Consider the following 20,876-nt stretch of genomic DNA (forward strand, 5'->3'; position numbering starts at 1 on the left):
AACAGAAGAGAGGGAAGGGAATCAGGGGATGGGTGATTCCAACCACTGCACTGCCAAAGCACTGGAAAGACTTCCTACGTGTTGATGAGAACAAAATAGAATTATTTGGATTCCTCTCCCAGCAAATCACTTGCATCCCAGTAGATCATGGAAAAGAAGTCTACACAAATCACTGGAAGTTGGTGCTCGGCTCTCATGCCAAGTGTGACTTGGTTAATCTCATTCCATGTTCTTATGAGGAAGCAGACACACGCTTGCTTCTGCATGTGTCAGATGCTGTTCAGAAGAGTTGCAACTTCAGACACTGACATTGTTGTCCTGGCCATGGCCATGTTTAGGAGGATCGAACCAGGAGAAATGTGGATTTCTCTTGGTACAGGCACCAGCTGCAGATACAGTGGGGTTGATGAAGTGGCCAGCAAGCTGGATCCAGGTACCTGTGCCACTCTCCCATTGTTCTATGCGCTTACCGAATGTGACACAGTCTCAGCAATTGATGGAAGAGGAAAGAAAACTGTATGGGAGACTTGGAAGGCTTTCCTTGATGTGACAGAGGCCTTCAGTGAGCTCATGCAGATGCAAGGTGATGTGAGTGAGCTGTCCAAGTCACTGTTGGAGCGCTTTGTAGTGCTGATGTATGAGAGGACGAGCAACACCGTGGAGGTGAATGAGGCATGAAAACAGCTCTTCTCTCAGAAATCCAGAGCTCTGGTGAACATCCCAACCACAAAGGCTGCACTAGAGCAACACATTAAGCGGGCCACCTATCAGGCCAATGTCTGATGTAAAACTTTGGTACCTGATCCTGAGCTGCCAAGCACTTCTAATTGGAGCAGGGTGAAGGAATGGGATGGCAGTCACTGTGTACCACCCTTCCAGAAGCCTTTCAGAGCTGTCAGGAACTTATCCATTGTGGCTGCAAGAAAGGGTGTACTACACAAAAAGGCTGCCCTCAAGTGTACTGCCCTTTGTTCATGCTCAGGAGACTGCTAGGCTTAGAAAGGACACACATGACCATATTAAACTGATAATGTCATCATAAGTTGGGTTAAGAGAAGCTGACACGACAACAACATTGCTCAGTCAAATTTAACACGTCAAATCTACTTTGCGTGAAGAACAATTTTGTGTGTGTGTTGGGGGGAGGGGGGGGGGGGTGTTTCATGTTTTGCACGTTTTATTTGTTTTATATATTTGTTCATGTTTTGCTTTATTAAAGCAGGGTTTACAGCAGTTCTGTGCAATTTATGTGTGATAAGAGCATAAAAATAAGACTTTATGCCTGCAAAAAAAAATTTGCCTGAAAAAAAAATTTGGCAGCCTGAAATTTGTTCACCCTCTACTTATTCCCAGAGGTCAAATCTGAAATGCCTCCACATCTGAAAATAAACTTCATGGTTTATAGAAACACTGGAGAAAGTTTCATGCTCTAGTCATAAAATGCACAATACCTTCCATATATCAGCATGTCTGCTCCACTTCTAATCAAATTGTTTTACCCTTTTCCCAATACATTCACATTGTCATTCAAACAGATAGACAGGATTCCTCTGAAAAAGGAGGCATTTTTGGTTATAAGGATGATGGTTTTATATGCTCCATTTTGTTAGTGTGGCTTGTCGTTTATTTGTAATTTGTACCCCTCATATGCTTTATATATTGTGCCATTATTTTTTGATGTTTTTGTTAATTTCCCCAATACAAATTGCTCATTTTCCATAGTGTTGTTTGTATAAATGTGTGCACAGACCCAGTAACTATCTTAGACCACAAAAATTCTCATCATCATTACTATCATCATCATCGCCATCATCTGACGCTTATCCAGGACCGGGTCAGTAACTTAGCAAACCCACAGCTTTGGGTCGCTGATAAACTTAAAGCTAGCTGTTTCTGAGAGTTCACTGAATAAAAGACAACAAGTGGCATTTTTATATAATTAAACCTGAAACCTTTTGGATATGTGGAATATTCTTTGAAGACACACAAAAGGTTTGATGTTTTTCACTTCAAGTTTTAACGTCTTTGAAGATTAATTTAATGTCAGACACTGTCTGAGAGTCTGCACAGGAGGTTTATTTTTAGTGAAACGATGCAAAGTTACATTTGTATTAGCACTGAATCATGTGCAAGAGGCCAAACTTCTGAAGCACTCTGCTCTTTCGTTCTTTGGTTCTGTTTTTCTCAGGAAATGCTGAGGTGGAAGATTAGGTCTGAGGAGGCCTGACTTGTCTCATAGGCTGTTAGGAGAGATGTGTGGATGTATTATAATCTGACAGGCTGTTAGGAGAAACGTGTGGATGTGTTATAATCTGACAGGCTGATAGGAGAGATGTGTGGATGTGTTATAATCTGACAGGCTGATAGGAGAGATGTGTGGATGTCTAATAATCTGACAGGCTGTTAGGAGAAATGTGTGGATGTGTTATAATCTGATTGAGCCAAAACAGCTTTACATCCTGTCTTAAAGGCCGATCTTGAAGATTCTGGATTGTATCCTTCTTGTGAGGATGAATGTGAGCACTAAGAGCATTATTTCGTAACAATTTCTTTGAATTTTCTTCAATAGCTTTGAGTATTTCCCATGATATCAACCCATGTCCAGCATTTCACACTCTTCTAAAATATGATGTGATCTCAAAATGACATCAAAGTAATGTATATTATTGTGTTTATGAATAATAAATGTTTAATATTTAATACTATTATGTTTACGAAAAATAAATGTGTAATAGTTCAAGTTCAAGTTCAAGTTTATTTGGAGCCCAAATTAAACACTAATTAAAGTCCCAAAGGGCTTTACATGTCCACAACAAAATAAATACATTGTAATATTAAGACAACTGACCACTGTTGAATGAATTTCTACTTAATGTTCAAATGACTGCAAGAAATGCAGATCATACAAACATATGGGAATATATGGAAATCAATATAAAGTATATAAATGATTGTACTGTGTATTATAGAAAATAATGAATTCTAAAGAGCAAAACTGGTAGTATGGAGTCTCAAAAGATGCTGGTAGATGTTTTCGGTGTTCTTGATCTTTTTGCTCGTCTACAGCAGCAGAAAAAAATCTCCCACCACCTTCCTTTTTTTTCAGGGCTGGGGAAAAACAGGGAGTAATTTCAGAATGAGTGACAGCTTCATCTAATCAAGCACACTGGAGGGTAATGACAAGATATCAGAATATATGAGTGAACAACAGTTGGACTAAGGTATGACTTAGAAACTCTCTATGACATTTCAAATAGTCTCACATATAAAACGTAAATTTTTAAAACTTACCACTTTGCTCAGCATCTCTGTCTGTCATCTGTTAAACACACAAAACCAGACGAGCATTTACAGTAAACTGCATTATATCCATGACAAATGCTGCCTTTGAGTGTGTAATCATTCTGATAAATGTTGGGTTAGATTCTTTCTGAATAAATTACACAATACAGTGTAATATAACACTATAACAATAACTATGCAAAAAGCAATTGACTACATGTTCGTCTCACCAGTTGTTGTTTGTCCTGTTCTGTCAAAGGTCTGTAGAGTTCTGCTCGGTCCTCTTCTTTCTCCTTCTCAGTCAGTACCTCCAGGCTAGTCTTTGGTCTCTGTATTTGGCTGGTGCTCTTCACTCTGACTGCTGGAATGTTGACACTGAATGGGGTACAGTCCCCATCTTTAGTGTCCTTAGAGAAGCTGACGACAGGTTTCAAATGATCCACCATGTGTTTGCTCAATATCTTAAACAATTCCAGATTTTCAGACATGTCGTTGTACAAATTATATCTCAAGAAGGGTCCCTCAAATTTATCCAAGCGTGGTATGGTCTTCAGTTCATCGTTTAAAGAGAATTTAATACGGCAGGCATAGTCTCTGATGCTCTCTGGGTCTGCCAGCACCTTATCCAGGTTATGGAGGAACACTCTGTTCTTCTGATATTTTGTTAGTTTCTCTTGCAGCAAAACACACAAGTGTTTGATGAAACTGTCTTCTCGAGATGAGGGCTCAATGTTTGCGCTGGTGAGATCAAAACACAAAGCTATACGTAGGACCGTCAGCACAACATCAAGAGGGACAATCCAGTTTATGATTGCATCATTGTCTGGTAAATCCCTCACATTCGCTGAGTCCTTTTGGCCCTTTATTGGGAGGTTTATACCAGCCATTGCATGTCTGCTGTTCGAAACACTGTGCCCAGGACTAGAAGTCAGCACAGTCTGCTCTTTCTCCACCTCTCCAAATATTCTAGCTCTCGGAAATTGTCTCAAGAGAGCTGAAGGGCTGCAGTCCATAGCTAATGGGTTCTCAGTCTCTGCATTAAGCACATCACTGTTGTCTTCATTTCTTAATATCCAAAAGGGAATCCATATGGCATCACTTTTGTGATTACCACGCTCAGCGACTTTTTGCAAGACATCTTCAATCTTAGGCTCTGGGTGAAGACGGTATGCCCTCCTGAATGTGCTAAGAGACCGTATCCAAAGTCCAAATTCATTGTACATGTCCATTTTCATGGAATCTGGCAATGGTGTGGAGAACAAATCTTCCAGCTTCTCTTCCTCCATTTTCTTGGCCGACTCCGGGAAGCATCCATCATCTGAAGGACACTCAAATAACTTCAGTATTTCATTGATCACAATGCTCGGGAGGGTAGCGAGAACATGAGGGTCCTTGGCTGCTACCAGCTTTTTTACCCGGATGCTTGTACCAAAGTTTTTAATAATGGCACTCTGAAGATTCAAGGTGGCTCTGAAAAGGGTCAAAGTTGGTAATGCAGCCTCTTCATTCACCTCAATGTCAGGAATTTTGGACAAAACTTTGTGTGTCATTGCGGAGATTCTGACACACAATGCCAAAAGGTCTTGCTTTGGCAACTCCCGAGTGCCTCTTTTGTTAAGGGGATGAAGTTTCAAAAGTAGTCTGGTCACCAAGTCATCTACCAGTTCACTTTTTACGGCATACTTTGCCGGAAATCGAGTGGACGCGATTATGTTTTGTGTAATTCCATCATACCCCAAAGACTTGTCTGAGAGGCAATGGGCAATGGCTTTTGCCACAAGACGAGCAACATGGTGGACTATGATTCTTGACCGGATCCCGACTGCTTGTTCAAGTCCACTCCATGATCCTATAAAGCCTTCCAGTTTCTTCACTACACATCTGGCAACTTCAGGGGCAGCAGACAGATCCTGCAAAACATTGGCAGAGTCCTCCACTCCAGTCACTTGGATCCAGGGGAACTTCTTAAACAATGTCTTGGTCTCACCCACAATGGACCACACAAGTGGAGAATCACTGCTTGTGTCGGAGTCATCTTTTGGCTGGAACAGGACCAGATCAATTATCTTAGCAATGGTGTTTTCAGACACTGCAATCTGCCTTGGGATCCATGTGCTCTTGGACGCAAGCCTTTTCAGCCTGAATTCCATGTCATTTAAGGCACTAATAACAATACACTGATCCAAGTACTTTCCCATGGGTGGATCGTTTTGGGCGTCAGTCCCGGGCATCTCGGCAATCTTCAGGAAGACTGCGTTTATGACGTCTTTAACTTCGGCTTTGGAATTCAAAAACATCTCCAGTAGTTTAGCGGTGGGGGATAATCCATTGCATTTACAGAGGTAGTTCAAGATCTCTCTTCTCACCATCTCGATAACTGCTGATAAGAGTTTCTCAGCGTTCGAGAAGGGATCCTCCAGCTGACTCGAGTCCCTCCTTGACATTTCCATTACTGTGCTGCTAAAGGTAGTCAGGTTAAAAAAGTCCTTCATAGCACCATTGTTCTCTCCAGAAGATGTTCCGGCCTTTATCAGTGAGTTGCAATTGATCAGAGGTGCCATAACTGTCAGCTGCTGAACTGGATCATCTAGTAGGCACTTAATCATTCTGCTGCAGCTCCGTAATATTATGTAGGCCTCTGGTGATTTGGGAGAGACTCGTGGAGGGGGTGCTGAGCGTGGTCTGTTGGCACTCTGTGCTCTTGGTGGGCTCTTCAAATATAAGAGGGAGAGAAAGAGAAAGTAAGGAATAGGAGAAAGAGAGAGAAACAGAGAGAGAGGAAGTGATTAGAATACTGGGCTTGAAAATGTTCAAAATAAGTTAACTCGTCTAAAAAACCACTTACCTGTCCCTGAGACCCAAATAGAACTGGTATGAAGATTTTATTGACGAGTGAGTCCAGGGCTGGTCTGAATTTCTCAATCAAGGCCTCCAGCCCCTTCAAGGTCATCTTTACACAGGAGAGAGATTGTGTTTTCAGAATGTTTTCCAAGTGAGTACAAATCAGCCAAATGTTTGCTTTTACCTAATGCATCATCCAATTGCATCAATATAAAAAGTAGCTGTGGTTTATGGCCATATTACCTTCAAAGTGAATTGCTGAGAGAGGCTTAGTTCCATGCGGACCTCACGAAGCAGTTCCTCCTCAATTGCTCCTAGCTTGCATTGGCTTTTAACAACCCACATCTACAGATAGGTTTAACAGAGTGTTCCAGTAAAATGTCGCCCAATGAGGCAAAGTCACGCAGGTACTATTTTCTTATTTCTTTTTATAAAGACATGCTAATTTCCTCATTTAATACATTATCTAAGCAAACAAAATGCTTGTACACTTGCAGTAGCACAATATATTTCCACAATTACTCACCAGTTCATTGAGATAGACTATCCTCTTTGCAACGAAGTCTTCTAATCTTAAAAAAATAAAATACGGCACTTGAATGACTTGTTTAACAAGAGAGTCTATCACTACATCCTTCTGTCCTATCACTATGACAGTCAAGACTACTACAAAGCAAGCTACCAAGAATTTAACAGTAGGTTACTCTTAAAACGTATGTCTTGTTAGGAAACTGGTAATGTTCTATGAAAGAAAATATCAGAGCATTGCTGAGACATTTTACTATTGATAGCTTCACACTTACTTCTCAGTGAAGGCTGTTTTCCCATGGAAGATGCTCCATTCCTTCATGTGAGTGGTTGTTATATGTGGTGGCAGGACATTCTCTCTCTGGACCAGAACCTGTTTGAGCAGATCTCGCTATAATACAGAGGAATCCATTGCGGTCAGTGGAGGGAATAATTTACATTTGATAAAGGCAAAGTCATTGAACTTTGACAGACTTACCTGCTCATTGCATTGGGTCTTTTCCCTTGAGGCATTGCTCCTCAAGCCCTCAGAGGCCATACTTCTGACGTTCTGCAAAAAAGGGGAAAGTACTAAGATTGGGGACATTAGATGAAACAAAACTACTGTTTGCCTACTTATTATGGATACAGATTACTCCGTATGAATCTAAATATAGTGAATTTGATCAATTAAAAAACTGCAATATACTGATATTGTTGATAATTGTACATGTTAAAAGTTAAAAAGAGCGGTAAAAGTTAAGGTTGTGTGACATTTAATTATTTGATGACGTCGCAGTGTTAGAGTATGATAAATGCATTTTTCAATCTAGTTCCATCACGGAAGTAAGATCAAGATAAGTGAATATAACAATAATAATAATAATAATAATAATAATAATAATAATAATAATAATAATAATAACTGGTTAATACGTTTACTTACCGAATATTTTGTCAAACGGATCAGAACCGGCGTTGTGAACTGATGCAGGAAACTCTAGAAAAAAGATTAATACCACCAAGCACAGCGAGTGAAAATGTAAGTTAGTGTTACTTACCAAATGTCTCCCGTGTGGATTCTCAAAATAAAAAGATTTTTAAAATGACTCTTTCAATAAAGCAGACCGTAAGATACAGGTCTGGTGGTCAGTCCGATTAATTTCAACAGCAGCCAATTAAACAATTATTGGTGTAAAGGCGAAGAAATGGGCAGTTGTCTGGATTCTCCAAAAACTGTAGTTAATAAAGCTAAACCTCAGGTATGCTTAAATAGAAAAACGGCGTGACCGATCAATTGTGTTAATAGCCGAAAGGCCCAAGCAGGCCAACGTTGGGACTCAAGGCGAAAATCTGAATAGTCGTATGGGTTTTTAAAAATTGTAGGTACAGAGGTGAGAAGTCGAAGAGGTTAAAATTCAGATCTGAAGTCTCAGAGAAAATCGCAAGGTTTTGCTATCTGGAGAGCAGCGTAAAAGCGTATGCTTTCGGCAAAGTTGTGAACAACTCTGACCAGTGTTTGATTCTGGACATTCTATAGTTACCAGGAGCAGAACAACGTATTGACATGGAGACGCACTTTTCAAAAATTCAGAAAAACAGCCCAACCTAATAAACCATCGCAGTGTGCGCGTGTCATATAACACAGCAGAAATTCTTCTTTTTTTTTTTTTTTCTTTTTTGGACAAACTGATGGACACAAGACTTTGTATTATCTGTAAACTACGGAATAAAAAATACAGCTGGACTATGACGAGGAGACTATTACTACACTACATACCTGGCATATCGGTGTGAACAGAATTCAACCGGAAAGACCCCCACCCCCCTTTTTTTAAATTTAAGCACAACTGCTGTTTCCATTTTATAGATTGAATCTAACTCTGTATAGTGAAGGCAGAATGTTCACTACTGGATAACAGCTCCAAATTGAACTGATTTTAAACAGTCTAAGATGTACGCTGGATCTTTCAGTAAGATTGATTTGATTTATATAAGTCGCTCAAGCCACCCGGATTGCACAGGTTACATATTGTGCTGAGAAAATCATTTGACATAACCGAAAGGGTGAATTTGTTTTTTGTTTTTCGGTTTTTTTTTGTTTTTTTTTTGAAAAATAAATCAAATGCGTTAATGCGTGTGACCATCACTCCCTTTAGAAGGAAGGTATCTTTCTACAAGCGCGTCATTTAGAAGACGACAGTCAATAGAGGGCTCATACTTTTATAAATATAATAAACATATCTTCTCTATTGGCACATGGGTTACAACTCGTTACTGAATACATATTTGGTGGGGGTTTTTTTTTTTATCAAGATTGTCGTCATCCTTTTTATCAAGGGATCAGCTGTAACACTGCAGATATTTAAGCCTTCTTTAAGCCTCAGTAATTCTGAAGAATATATTGTGCTGTTATTTGTTGATGTTTTTGTTGTTAATTTCCCAAAACAACTTGTTCATTTTCTGCAGTGTTATTTGTATAATTGTGTGTACAGACCCATTAACTATTTTAGACCACAAGAATTCTCATCATCATCACCATCATCATCTGACACTTATCCGGAACCAGGTCAGTAACTTAGCAAACCCACAGCTTTGGGTTGCTGATAAACTTAAAGCAAGCTGCTTTTTATATAATTAAACCTGAAACCTTTTGGATATGTGAAATATTTTTTCAAGACATGCCAATTGCTTGACTTTTTTCACTTCAAGTTTGATATGGGCAGCCGGCCAGGGCGGCATCTTGCCAGGAGGGGCACAGGGCGACCGCACAAAATGATATCATGTCAGCATCTGGGTCAAGAAACATTATCGGAGTTGGCACCCTGCTTCCAGTTTGTGAGCTAAGTAGGCTACTGCCTGGGAAGGTCTCCCACTCAGAAGTACACTAAGATTGTCATGTAGATTAACAGTAAAGTACTGGCAGCAGTGTTGCCAGTAGTGTGCTGTTAATTTTACAGGTCCTACTGTAACCTACTTTACAGTATGTTACTGTAATAATACCATGTACTAAATTACAGTACATTGCTGTATTTTCTTGATTTATCAGCAGAGTACTGGCAGCAGGGTTGCCAGCACATGACCTTTTTTCTGCAGTTTGCTTACTGTAAACTTAATTTACAGTTTATTACTGTTACAATACCATGTACTGAAACATGGTATATTTCTGTATTTTATTGAATTTACAGTATACTAGTGGCAGCAAGGCAGCCAGTACAATATTGTTTTTTTACATTACACTGGATTTTCACTGTAGTCCCAAATACAGTACCATGTAGTCATTTTCGTAAATAGAGCATATTACTGGCAGTATTGATGACAGCCACTCTCACTCACTCACTCACTCACTCACTCATGATCTTAGCCACTTATCCTAATCAGGGTCACGGGGGGTGCTGGAGCCTATTCCAGTGCTCATAGGGCGAAAGGCAGGGAAACACCCTGGACAGGTCACCAGTCCATCGCAGCTGATGACAGCCAGTCACTAAGAATTAAACACTGCCTTTACTATAACCTTGATTAGCAATTTTAATGTGATATTCTATACAACATATACATACTGAATGATTTAGTTAACTAAAATGCAGCAATAAAAACATTCTGTGGACAAGAAGAGACTTATAGGATCTATTGTGTAACCCAACATTCATTTAATGAAATAAATAAATACTGAAATATTAAATTTTTTGATATAAACAAACTGTTTTTGTTTGGTTTTTTTTTTCATTACAGTTGGAAATTTCAGGTATGCATAACAGAACATGGCAGTGATGCATTCGTTCATCAAGTGTGATAACACTAATTAACTTTTTAATTTATCACCACTGTGAGTGTCACTGAAATCAGCCTTATGTACAAAATGATAAGAAATAAGTTAACGTTACTGATGTACTCTCCAGTCACAGCAGGGCAAGTTAAGAGGACTGCATGAGAGTGCTGCAAGCTACACTCAAAAAAATAATTTGTTGAATGAACACAATTTAACCATAGCACATATTTCCACATACACAAATCAGGTGAAACTGGTGTGTTTTTATCATGTTCTACCAGGAAAAACCAGGGGGGTGCTCCAAGTTTGTGGCTTAATAACTGACCCAGCTAAATTAACTCAGAATAAGTAGTATACCTCCTAATAGAAGAGCCCTATAACTTTCTTCTACTAGAACAATGAAACCATAAGACTCTTTTCTTTGGAAGTGGTTCATTATTAATTTGCCAGGTTAGTTATTAGACTATGTACTTGCAATCCCCCCCTCCCCCCCACACACACAACCAGAGTTTACCTGATTGTAAAGTACAATTCCTTTGTAATTCCATCTAAAGTACGCTACCCTAAACGCTGAAAATATGTTCCTGTCCCACTGCAGCTTTGAAGGCTCCAGCTCTCCAGCCCTGGCGTCTGTGTTTTCACAGTTGGACACAGTTCGGGGTGGTTGGAATATTTATATATCCTATGCTATACAGCCCTGGAGTAAAAGTTGACATCGTCGTTCAGGTCCGATTCGGAATTCTCGGTTGCCGTTTGTACAGTGCTTGCCTACATGTTGCTCTGTAAGCCACACTGACTAGGTTAACCTTTATACTGTAACTTTATACTGTATTTGCTTTTGCACTTCCACTAGTAAAATACATAACATATGAATGTACAAGTATACACAACCAGTGGGCATGATTGGGGACTGGGGATGATTGGGTAGAAGGAGGTCCTACTGGAAAAGATGAGCTCAGAGCAGCTCATTTTAAAAAAATGGAAGAAATAAACTGGGACTGTGAACTTGCTCAAAATTCAAAACTGTTAACAATGAACGTGAACTTGTTCATTTTAATCTGTGTGAACTGATCTTTGAGCTAGTTCTTGTGAAGTGTCAACTTGCACAACACTGGTTTTAATTTGTTTGTCGTTGTTGGTCATGACTCACTGATTTGCTACCCACTGTGGTATGAGTAAGACCTCCTTTATTGTTAAACCTATTATTTTTGCTGACATAAAATGCTTATTTATGTATGTATGTATGTATCTATTTATTTATATAACATTTGTTTACAGAAGATACTCTTTTGTCGCGCTGACCCTGGCACAAGTCCTCATCTGTGAGTTTTATTCGAAGATGAACAAATCTGCGCACACTTGAAGCTGTTCTGCATGGCAGGAACGTGGCCAATGTTCTGCAATCTGTGTCCGTAATGCCACGTCATTTGATGTCACTGCCGCACCTGCGCAGCCATTTTGAACTTCGAGTGAGGGCGAACGGGGAGAAATAAAAGACAAGACAAAACAGTCGTATTAAAAGACAGTTTTTAGGTATGTCAGTAAAATAGCTAAAGCTAATATCTGTCCAGATCAAAGTGTCAACAACGGCAGGGAAACAGAGGGAAAGAGAAAAACGAAACGCTTCACTCAAGTGCCTAGAAAATCAAGACCTACAAGTCATCTTTTTTCCTGAATAAAAAGGAAGAGGGAACAGTGTCAAGTCTCAAGCAGCTAAATACAGCGCGACTTTGTGTCACATCATGAATCCAGAATAGTGAGTACATCTTTTGACCTCCTCCGATTGCTTTGTTTATTTCAAGTTCTTTTCCAGGCTTCCATCCCACCGTCGCCAATATATTAGCATCAGTTGCTAACCTGTATAGCTCTTAAGTCGCACGGGCGGTGAATGAGTTAACCTATGTAGACGGCAACCACATTTGAGAAGTCTTTAAACCACTCTGTCTGTTTGGTGCACAAGCAGACCGCAGCCATATGAAGGAGTTCACGATTTTTTAAAGCGTGACTCAGTGTGTGACTGCTGATGCTGACTGACTCCCATGCTCACTTAAACGCACACAGGAAGGTTGCAAGCTAATATGGCCAGTCCGAAACAGTGACGACATTCGTTTGACACCGCACTGAATTGTCCTGAAGGATACTAGAGGTATCCTTTGTAACGTGGGTCAGAAAAGTAACAGCGGTGCTTTACGCTCATACTAAGCTACCGTATGATTTTAATACGATGGCACTTGTGGTATCTGTGTGACAATTTGGGTGTCATTTAGCGGCCTTCAGTAATTATGGCTTTGACAAGTCTTTACTTGTGTTTTTTTTCTCGCCGATCTTGCTGTCATTGTCGTGGTTCAACCAGAACATAATGTCGTTTTGCCGGCACTGTCCACACACACACCAGGAATTCGTAAGCCACGTCGCCCGTGCTCAAATTAAACGCTTGAAAGGTTTTCACCGGGAAGAATAAACTTGTTAGAGCAGACCTGTGAGGCTATGACACGTTTTCAATACGCAAAATTAGGTGATTCGTACAACCGTACTTTGAATAATGGACACCAATATGTGACGCAGCATGTTCGTCCTTGACAGAGATAACAGGCGGTTTCTTATTTTAGATGACACGAGAGACGATCATTGATTGCGCCATATTTCTTAGTTTACTAGGCTGTTTACCACATGTGATCTTGTTTTGAAAGCTTGCTGTGTTGTGTATACGATCTTGCTCAAAATAGAAGGCAGAGTATCCCTTCACATGACGTCTGTGGTCATTCTTTTTTTTTGGTCCAAATGCAGAGATTTCTGTTAAAATTGCTGTTACAGTGTGAGTTGGAAGGTAGGTGACGGGGACACTCAAACGCTTGTAGCCAGTTAACTGCTGGTATTTTGATTTTTCTCTGTCAAACATGGACAATGAAAGATACTTCCCAGGTCATTAACTTAATATTATGCTGGATCCTGAGGTAGCTTGAGAATTCAGAGATCTGAACTTTAATGGACCTGTTTACAGTCCTCTCTGACCTGAAGAACACTATTGCGCTCACATAAACCTCATCCTGTTGCTAGGACCTAAATACAGATTGCATAAATGGCCTTATTGTTTTCCTAGTTCAGCCATCTCTTAGCAGATATAGATGGATATAAACATGGACATAAAGAATGCCTTTTTATTCTTTCTTTCTTTCTTTCTTTCAATCACCAGTACATCCATCATTAGCATAGACACCTTCTGTAGGTGGACAAGTTCTTTGATTTATTATGGAACAAACTGAAAGACTAATGTTCTTCTGTTTTGTTGCTGCACATCAGTAAAAGGTGAGAGAGCACCTGTAACAGTTTGCAGTGATGATAACACTCATTCTGGTTGTTTCTCTGGTTGTGTTTCAGTGACTACCTTTTTAAGCTTCTCCTCATTGGTGACTCTGGCGTGGGAAAGTCATGTCTTCTTTTGAGATTTGCTGTAAGTGACACACTGAAGATCTTCCTGGTCCGCTCACATGTGCAACTTTGGGCCTATTGTCTGCTGAACATTTGATTGCTGTTCCTCAGCCCTTCCCAATGTAATCATTCTCAGGGGTTCTGTTTGCAATGGGCTTGTCTAATCTGTCTTTTTTTTTTTCTCGTTCCAGGACGACACATACACAGAGAGCTACATCAGCACCATAGGTGTCGATTTTAAGATCCGTACTATCGAGTTGGACGGCAAGACAATCAAGCTGCAGATTGTGAGTTGAGTTTTGCTCTGTGTACTGTCCACTGTCCACACCCCCATCCACATGCGTGCGCGCACACACACACACACACACCCTTCCCTCTCGCTGTGGCCGAGCACAAATCTCATACATGAAAGTGCTTAAGCTGTGTGAAATGACTTGGATGTCACATTAGAGGAGTCTGATGTCACATTAGAGGAGTCTGAGGGAAAAAAAAAAGAAAGAGAAAAAACATGCCTGTTTGTTCAGCCTGCTTGTGCTGCTACAGAAATGTCACATGTTGTGTGTGTTCTCTGCCTTTTATACATCTCCATTCTTATCTTTTTTTTTTTTTATATTGCGTTATAATCAAATACTGTGAAGGTTTTTAGTGCTGTCTGTTGTATTTGGTTTACTGCCTAAGGTGGAAATGATATGTGATTAAGGCACACAAATCAATTTACAGGCTGAATCTTTTGGTGTTTGCCTTGTCACTGGGCCATCATATTGAAGTAGAGACATTGCTTGAACAGGCAAAAATTTACAAACAAGCGTGCCATGATGTGGAGAGGCTGTGAACTGTGTCTGGCCATAAAAGCCTTTCTCTATGTAGCCTGATTCTGTCGTGGAGAGAAACACAGTCTGAGTGGAAGAAGTGCCTGCCACTAGTCTGATGTTGTACCGCAATGTTCAAACACAGAGTTCCGTTTCAGAGAAAACAGTCATGAAATAATGGAATAATATTGGCCATAATAAGTAATATTGACTCAAGACATGAAAAGTCTTCTTAGAACATTGTCAGTAGGTTCAATTCAATTCAATTTTATTTGTATAGCGCTTTTTACAATCAAAATTGTCTCAAAGCAGCTTTACAGCGATCAGTGTCTAGCAAGTATATTGTAATTCTCAGTTACATGAATGCATTGTCCCCCATGCCAGCACTGAGGTGTGAGTTGATGCACTGCATGTGGGATGAGGCATTTGTAACTGACATGAAGTAACACGAAAAATTAGGCATAGTACAGCTCTGATGAGCTTTTATGTTTGTATGCAAATTTACGATAAGCTTCTACAAATTTATCAGAGGCGTCGTTGGGATTTCCTGTAATCAGTGGTTCGAATGTGTGCGTGTGTTTATGTGTGTGTTTATGTGTCTGTGTGTGCGTGTTTGTGTGAGTCGCAGTGACATTGCATATAAACCTGTTAATGCATGGAGTTTCACAAATCTGCTAACACAACTCGTGTATATTCCCTTGCACCCTGTGACAGTGGGACACAGCAGGCCAGGAGAGGTTTCGCACCATCACCTCCAGTTATTACCGTGGAGCCCACGGCATCATAGTAGTGTATGATGTCACGGACCAGGTACACTCACACGTGAAAATAAATAAATAAACAAAGAATTAATATGCTGTGTAAAATTAAATTTGCTGGAGACATGTAACTGGCGTAGGCTGATTTAAGGCTTTTAAACTCATTTCTAACTTTTTTCAATGCTAATGGAAATGAAAATGTTGAAAAATACTGATTGTGACTTGACCAATGCTAAAATCTGGTGTTAGACAGTATGATATTTGATTTGCAGAAAGCAGGTCATGACAGAGGAGAGTCATGTTTCATTTAGATAGTATTTTCTCAAAAAACAAACATCTCATGAACCAAAGAACTGAAATAAAATTAAGATGATAGAGTTCATTCTCTCTGTCTCTGTCTCTCTCTCACTCACTCTCTCTGTCTGTCTTTCTGTCTGTCTAGGAGTCTTATAATAATGTAAAGCAGTGGCTTCAGGAGATAGACCGTTATGCCAGTGAAAATGTTAACAAGCTTTTGGTGGGTAACAAGTGTGACCTGACTACCAAAAAAGTAGTGGACTACACAACAGCCAAGGTAAAAAAAAAAAAAAAATCATGAAGTGGTTTTGAATGGGAATCTCACTGAGAATAAATTTTTTCTTTCCTGTCTGATTCACAGCTGAATAACGTATTACGTTAATACACCCCTGTGTACAGCCACCCTGCAGCTTCTCTGATAAGTGAGAATTTAAAGCTCTGATGTAGTAAAAGATGCTTTGGTGGTATTTTCATGTGTGCCACACAGTGAAAGGTCATTCTGTCAGACAGTTTTGTTGTCCATTGTTTGTATACACACGTGTAAGAAACTTCCGAATATTAATGACTCATGGCTTACTTACGGTTTTGCACAATACAGAAGGCCCCAGGTTCCTGTCAGTGGTCTGACCTGATATCGTTCTCTCATCTCTCTGCAGGAATTTGCAGACTCTTTGGCCATCCCTTTTCTGGAGACAAGCGCCAAGAATGCCACTAACGTGGAGCAGGCCTTCATGACCATGGCGGCCGAGATAAAGAAGAGGATGGGTCCCGGAGCCACTGCCGCCAGCGATAAACCCAACCTGAAGATTGAGAGCACGCCGGTGCGGCAGTCCAGCGGCGGCTGCTGCTGAAGGAGCTGTTTGTCCCTCCACCTCCACCCATGCCCCCACCTACACCCAACCGCTCCATCTGTTCACACTCTCAGTCTTTTACACTCTCCTTCACAAACCGACCAACCCACCCACCCACCCACTCACTCCGGCAAAACCGGTCCTGTGTTTGCCAGTCATCCACAACAGCATCCACCAAAAACAGCCACAGTCTCTCATCGAAACAGAGGGTTAGGGTAGAACTGTAGGGACGGGCCTGAGAAACAGCCAAGAAAAACGATTTGAGAACAGAATGAAAAAAAAAAAGTGTCATTTTGAGGACAAGGTGGAAGAGAGAAATGATTGGAGTCTCACTGTCTCGTTGAGGAAAGAACAGGTGATTGAGAACAGATGAGCTGATGTTTCCGGATTAAAAAGAAAGAATAGAGATGAATTGATAAAGTAGAGAGAGAGAGAGAGTAAGAATAATCTGAGAATTTTAAGAGGTCTTATCTGTCATTCACACACTTACACACACACACACTCACACACACTCACTCACACACACACACACACACACATCACATCACATCACATCACATCACTTACAGCATAATTCCCAGTTGTAACTGGGGGAAAAGAATCTTTCCATCTTGATCTAGGACAACCACACTTTGTGGCCTCCTGATTACTCAGTTGCATCACAAGGTTAAACTCCTAATAATGTTCAGTGAGAAATCTTGATAGACCCCACCCTGTTGCAGTTTGTCATCTTCATTCTCACTGGTCATGTTTTTGGCACATTTCTTGGCCTGATTGGTTACTTCAGCTGTCAGTCAACACACAGAAAAGGAAATCTGCCACAGGACTGGGCAGGACTTTCATCATTTTGTGGTTGAGAGCTGATGTTTTGGGGCATGTTTTTGAGAGACAGCACTTTTATTGTCCTCTCCTAATCTCTATAGCCATCATCTTTGATATCTTAGTATTTTCACTATTTGTTTAATGAAAAGTTCTCGACAGAATATGCACACACACTCTCACACATACATCAGAATACTGAACTAGTTTGGGTTGAGTCAAAGGGAGGGACTTTGGCTATGGAGTAGAAATCCAGCACAAGCAGGATGGAGTTATTCAAATGGGCAATATCCTGGATTTTCTCTTCAAATCTTTACGCTCATATATCATAATTATGACGATATTACCACTGATCCCACCCCTCCCCATTTTTCAAATCACAGACGTTTGTACAGAGTTTCAATGGTTTGTTATGACTTTTTCTTTTTTTTGTTTCTTATGGCAGGGGTCTTAGGCTCAAATCTCTTCTTGGTGGGTTTTTGGTTCATTTATTTAAGCTACTGTTCCCTCCTAGACCTAACCGAGCTGCACCCGCGACCTAGCACTGGTCATTCATTAGCGTCACTAGCAACAATAAAAATTTAGAGTGTGTCAGGAGACCTGAGAAATTGCGAGTGGTGTAAAAGCTGAAGCGCTGCTGCCACTCGCTGTAATTAGACAGAATTTTTCAACCATTACCCCTGCATATTTAAGGGCAGGCCCAGTTTCTCTTGTCAATTAAAATGAACGGTAGCATGTGTAAATGCTTTTTCCTTTAACCTAAAAGGCCGTGTATCAAAACCCTGAACATTCATAACAAAACACACACACACGCACATACAAAAATGCCCCTACACGTCCTTATTATCAAAGGAAATAAAGTAAATAACTGCTTTCATAAATCAAATTTTACAGCCCATGTCATACATACTGAATGGTGATTTGGAAACATAAAAACAGGTGACGGGTGATTTTTTTTTTTATTATTATTTGTGACGGTGTGACTTAGTTTGATAAAGGATAAACTACTGCAACATCACAACTAACTAAATCTCTTTTTGCCATTTTAAAGTCCATTCATACATTGTACTTTTTTTTTTTTTAAATCCCCACTTTGTTAGGCTATTTACTAGTAAACATATACGATATATACATATTTAGAGCCAGTATCAAGGCCCTTGTTGTGGAAACTCACAAAAGTGTGTCATATGTTCATTTGCCTTATATATGTGTGTGTGTTTTTTGTTTTCTTAAAATTTGTTTGGAGTAAAGGGATTGACTGGTTTATGTTTGATAGCCGGATATGACTTCCTGAAACTCCGCTCTCAGACGTCAAGTGAATAACTGTGGATGTGTGTGAGCTCTGTGTTTTGGTTTGTGGAGGACAGCTTAATCTTCTTAGCCTTTTTTTGTTAAGTTTACCTTTCTTTTAAACACTCTGCTGCCTGCTAAATGCTATTTCTTCGCCGGAAACCCGTGAACTGCAGAGATTCCTTTTCCAATGAAAGAGCCTTAGTACATTTAAACGCAGGAGACGAGTTGTTTTTGGATGTGGCTGTTTCACTGTGTAGGCTATGGCTCTAGAAAGTGTGTAGATGCTTGTTATGAAGTCACTGACTTAGCTGTGTTTGATCTGTCTCGAGTAAGTAGGTAAGAGCGATTTCGTGTCTTTTTTCTAGTGTAGAGGTCACTGATAAACTGAGCCATTGTCATCCAGTTATTAAACAGCTCTAAACAGTAAACACCATGTCTAGTGCACGCACAGCATCCTTATTTTGACTCTGAAGTTTTTAACGTCTAGTTATTTATTTATTTTTTAAGGAAAACTCACACAGTAGTCACATGCTCTTGGTTGGAGGGAACAGTGGCACAAGGTTGAGGCAGGGTTGTGTTTGGGAACATTCCTGTCAGAAAACAGGGCGATTCATCTTGATCTTATTAAAGTTTGTGACTGAAACAAAAAAAAACAACAAAAATTTGGATAATCCATTTATTCTCTTTCACAGCATTTGTGTTCATACACAGAGTCATATAGAAAAATAAGAACTATACTGGCACCGTATGGTGGCACTTCCCTTTTGATTTTTGGATTGCTTTGGAAGGCCTAATTTTGAATTTCTCTCAATGCAGAAGCTTTTGCTTTTTCTATTGGTTTTAATGTATAAACTGAAATATACTGTGGAAGTACTGTTTTAGATTTATGGGATTGGGCGTGGTGGAGGAAGCTGTCTGATTGGACCATGGTTAGGAGGCGGGACTGGGAAGGGCTGGGTGGGCGGGGCTATTATTGAATGTGACGATGGAAACTCGCTACGCTCTTACTCTCCATATATTTGTTTTTACTTTTGAGAATGTTTCTTTGTCATTTGCACATCTCTTCATCACTTTCTTTTTTTTTTTGAGGCAAAATAAAGGCATAAGTGATCAAAGTGAGCACCAGCCTGGTAGAACTTCCTTAATCACATCTGTGATTTTTTTTTTTGGTTAATTTTCCTATGGCTTGTTTACTCTTGGTGCTGCTTTGCATAGCTGTATTTGGTTGATTCTCTCTCTCTCTCTGTATATATTATAAATATATCTATAATAAAATGGACTAAAACAATTGTCATGTATTTTGTTCCTGTCTCTCTTATTTGTCTTGGTTGTTTAATACCTGAGTATATGTCTGTGTTGGACAAGACATGACCTGGATGCCTAATGGTCTCATCTTAGCCATGGTCTTCCGTTAGTGCTGCCGCTAGGAGGTGTCTCGCGGTGCAGATTGTTCTCTGTTGTGTGACTTCTCTGGCCCCACCTAGTGGTCAGTCTGCAAACACCAACACTCTAGTAAACCATCTTTTTTTTTTTTTTTTACACAGTCAGCACCCTCCACATATCCTGCAGCACTGTCCCTATCCAACGCAAAATGATGAATGAGCTTTGTAAGGGTTTCAGAGAGAAATATTTTTATCATCAAATGACAGAGAGAAAGGGGGGGGGAAGCGATTTATTATCTGTAATGCCCTTTTTTACCAATGTAATGCGGCCATCTATATATCTTCATGAATTTTTACTGTATGTCAAAGTCTCCTTTTCGGTGGGAACACAGACATGAGGCTTAAGCTCAGAGGAAAAATACTGTTCAAATGACCTGTAAATATGAATTTTGGCTGATACCTTTTCACACTCGTTTACTGTATCCCCCACCCTCCTCTTCCCTCTCTCTGCATTCCCCCAGACCTCAGGGAGACGTAGCCTGTGTGGTAGTGGTGATGTGTGAAGGCACCAATGACCTTGAGTTATTTATAGCCAGTGAGGGGAGCTGCAAACCAGTGACTGGACCACTGACTCCCCAGACTCCCCTGGGCCTACGCACGGCCGCTGACCGCAGGGACGGAGCCAGAGTAGAAACACTGCAGACAAACAGATATGCTGTAGTCCCTCTCCATCTAAATTAAGGTGGATGGGGTGTTTTTAATGGCTCTCCTCAAACTGCAATTACCATGTGGTAATGTGCTCCCACCCCTCAAAAAAAAAAGAAAAAAAGGTGACGCTG

General features: G+C 40.2%; 1 protein-coding gene across 3 annotated transcripts; it reads left to right on the top strand.

Annotated features, from left to right (window-relative positions):
• Positions 1 to 11,864: 11,864 nt before the first annotated feature.
• On the top strand, positions 11,865 to 19,891 carry rab1ba (zRAB1B, member RAS oncogene family a). 3 transcript variants are annotated; one of them, XM_030780679.1, is made up of 6 exons: positions 11,865 to 12,155; positions 13,778 to 13,850; positions 14,020 to 14,115; positions 15,352 to 15,447; positions 15,838 to 15,969; positions 16,349 to 19,891. In XM_030780679.1, exons 1-6 carry the CDS (start codon positions 12,142 to 12,144, stop codon positions 16,541 to 16,543), a joined length of 606 nt encoding a protein of 201 aa, XP_030636539.1. In that variant the 5' UTR covers positions 11,865 to 12,141; the 3' UTR covers positions 16,544 to 19,891. The 3 variants fall into 3 exon arrangements, with proteins under 3 accessions (XP_030636539.1, XP_030636541.1, XP_030636540.1); XM_030780681.1 differs by having other exon boundaries at positions 11,867 to 11,948; XM_030780680.1 differs by lacking the exon at positions 11,865 to 12,155 and adding an exon at positions 12,478 to 12,494.
• The last annotated feature ends 985 nt before the right edge of the window (positions 19,892 to 20,876 follow it).

Source organism: Chanos chanos, chromosome 7 (assembly GCF_902362185.1).
Source record: "Chanos chanos chromosome 7, fChaCha1.1, whole genome shotgun sequence".
NCBI lineage: Eukaryota > Metazoa > Chordata > Actinopteri > Gonorynchiformes > Chanidae > Chanos > Chanos chanos.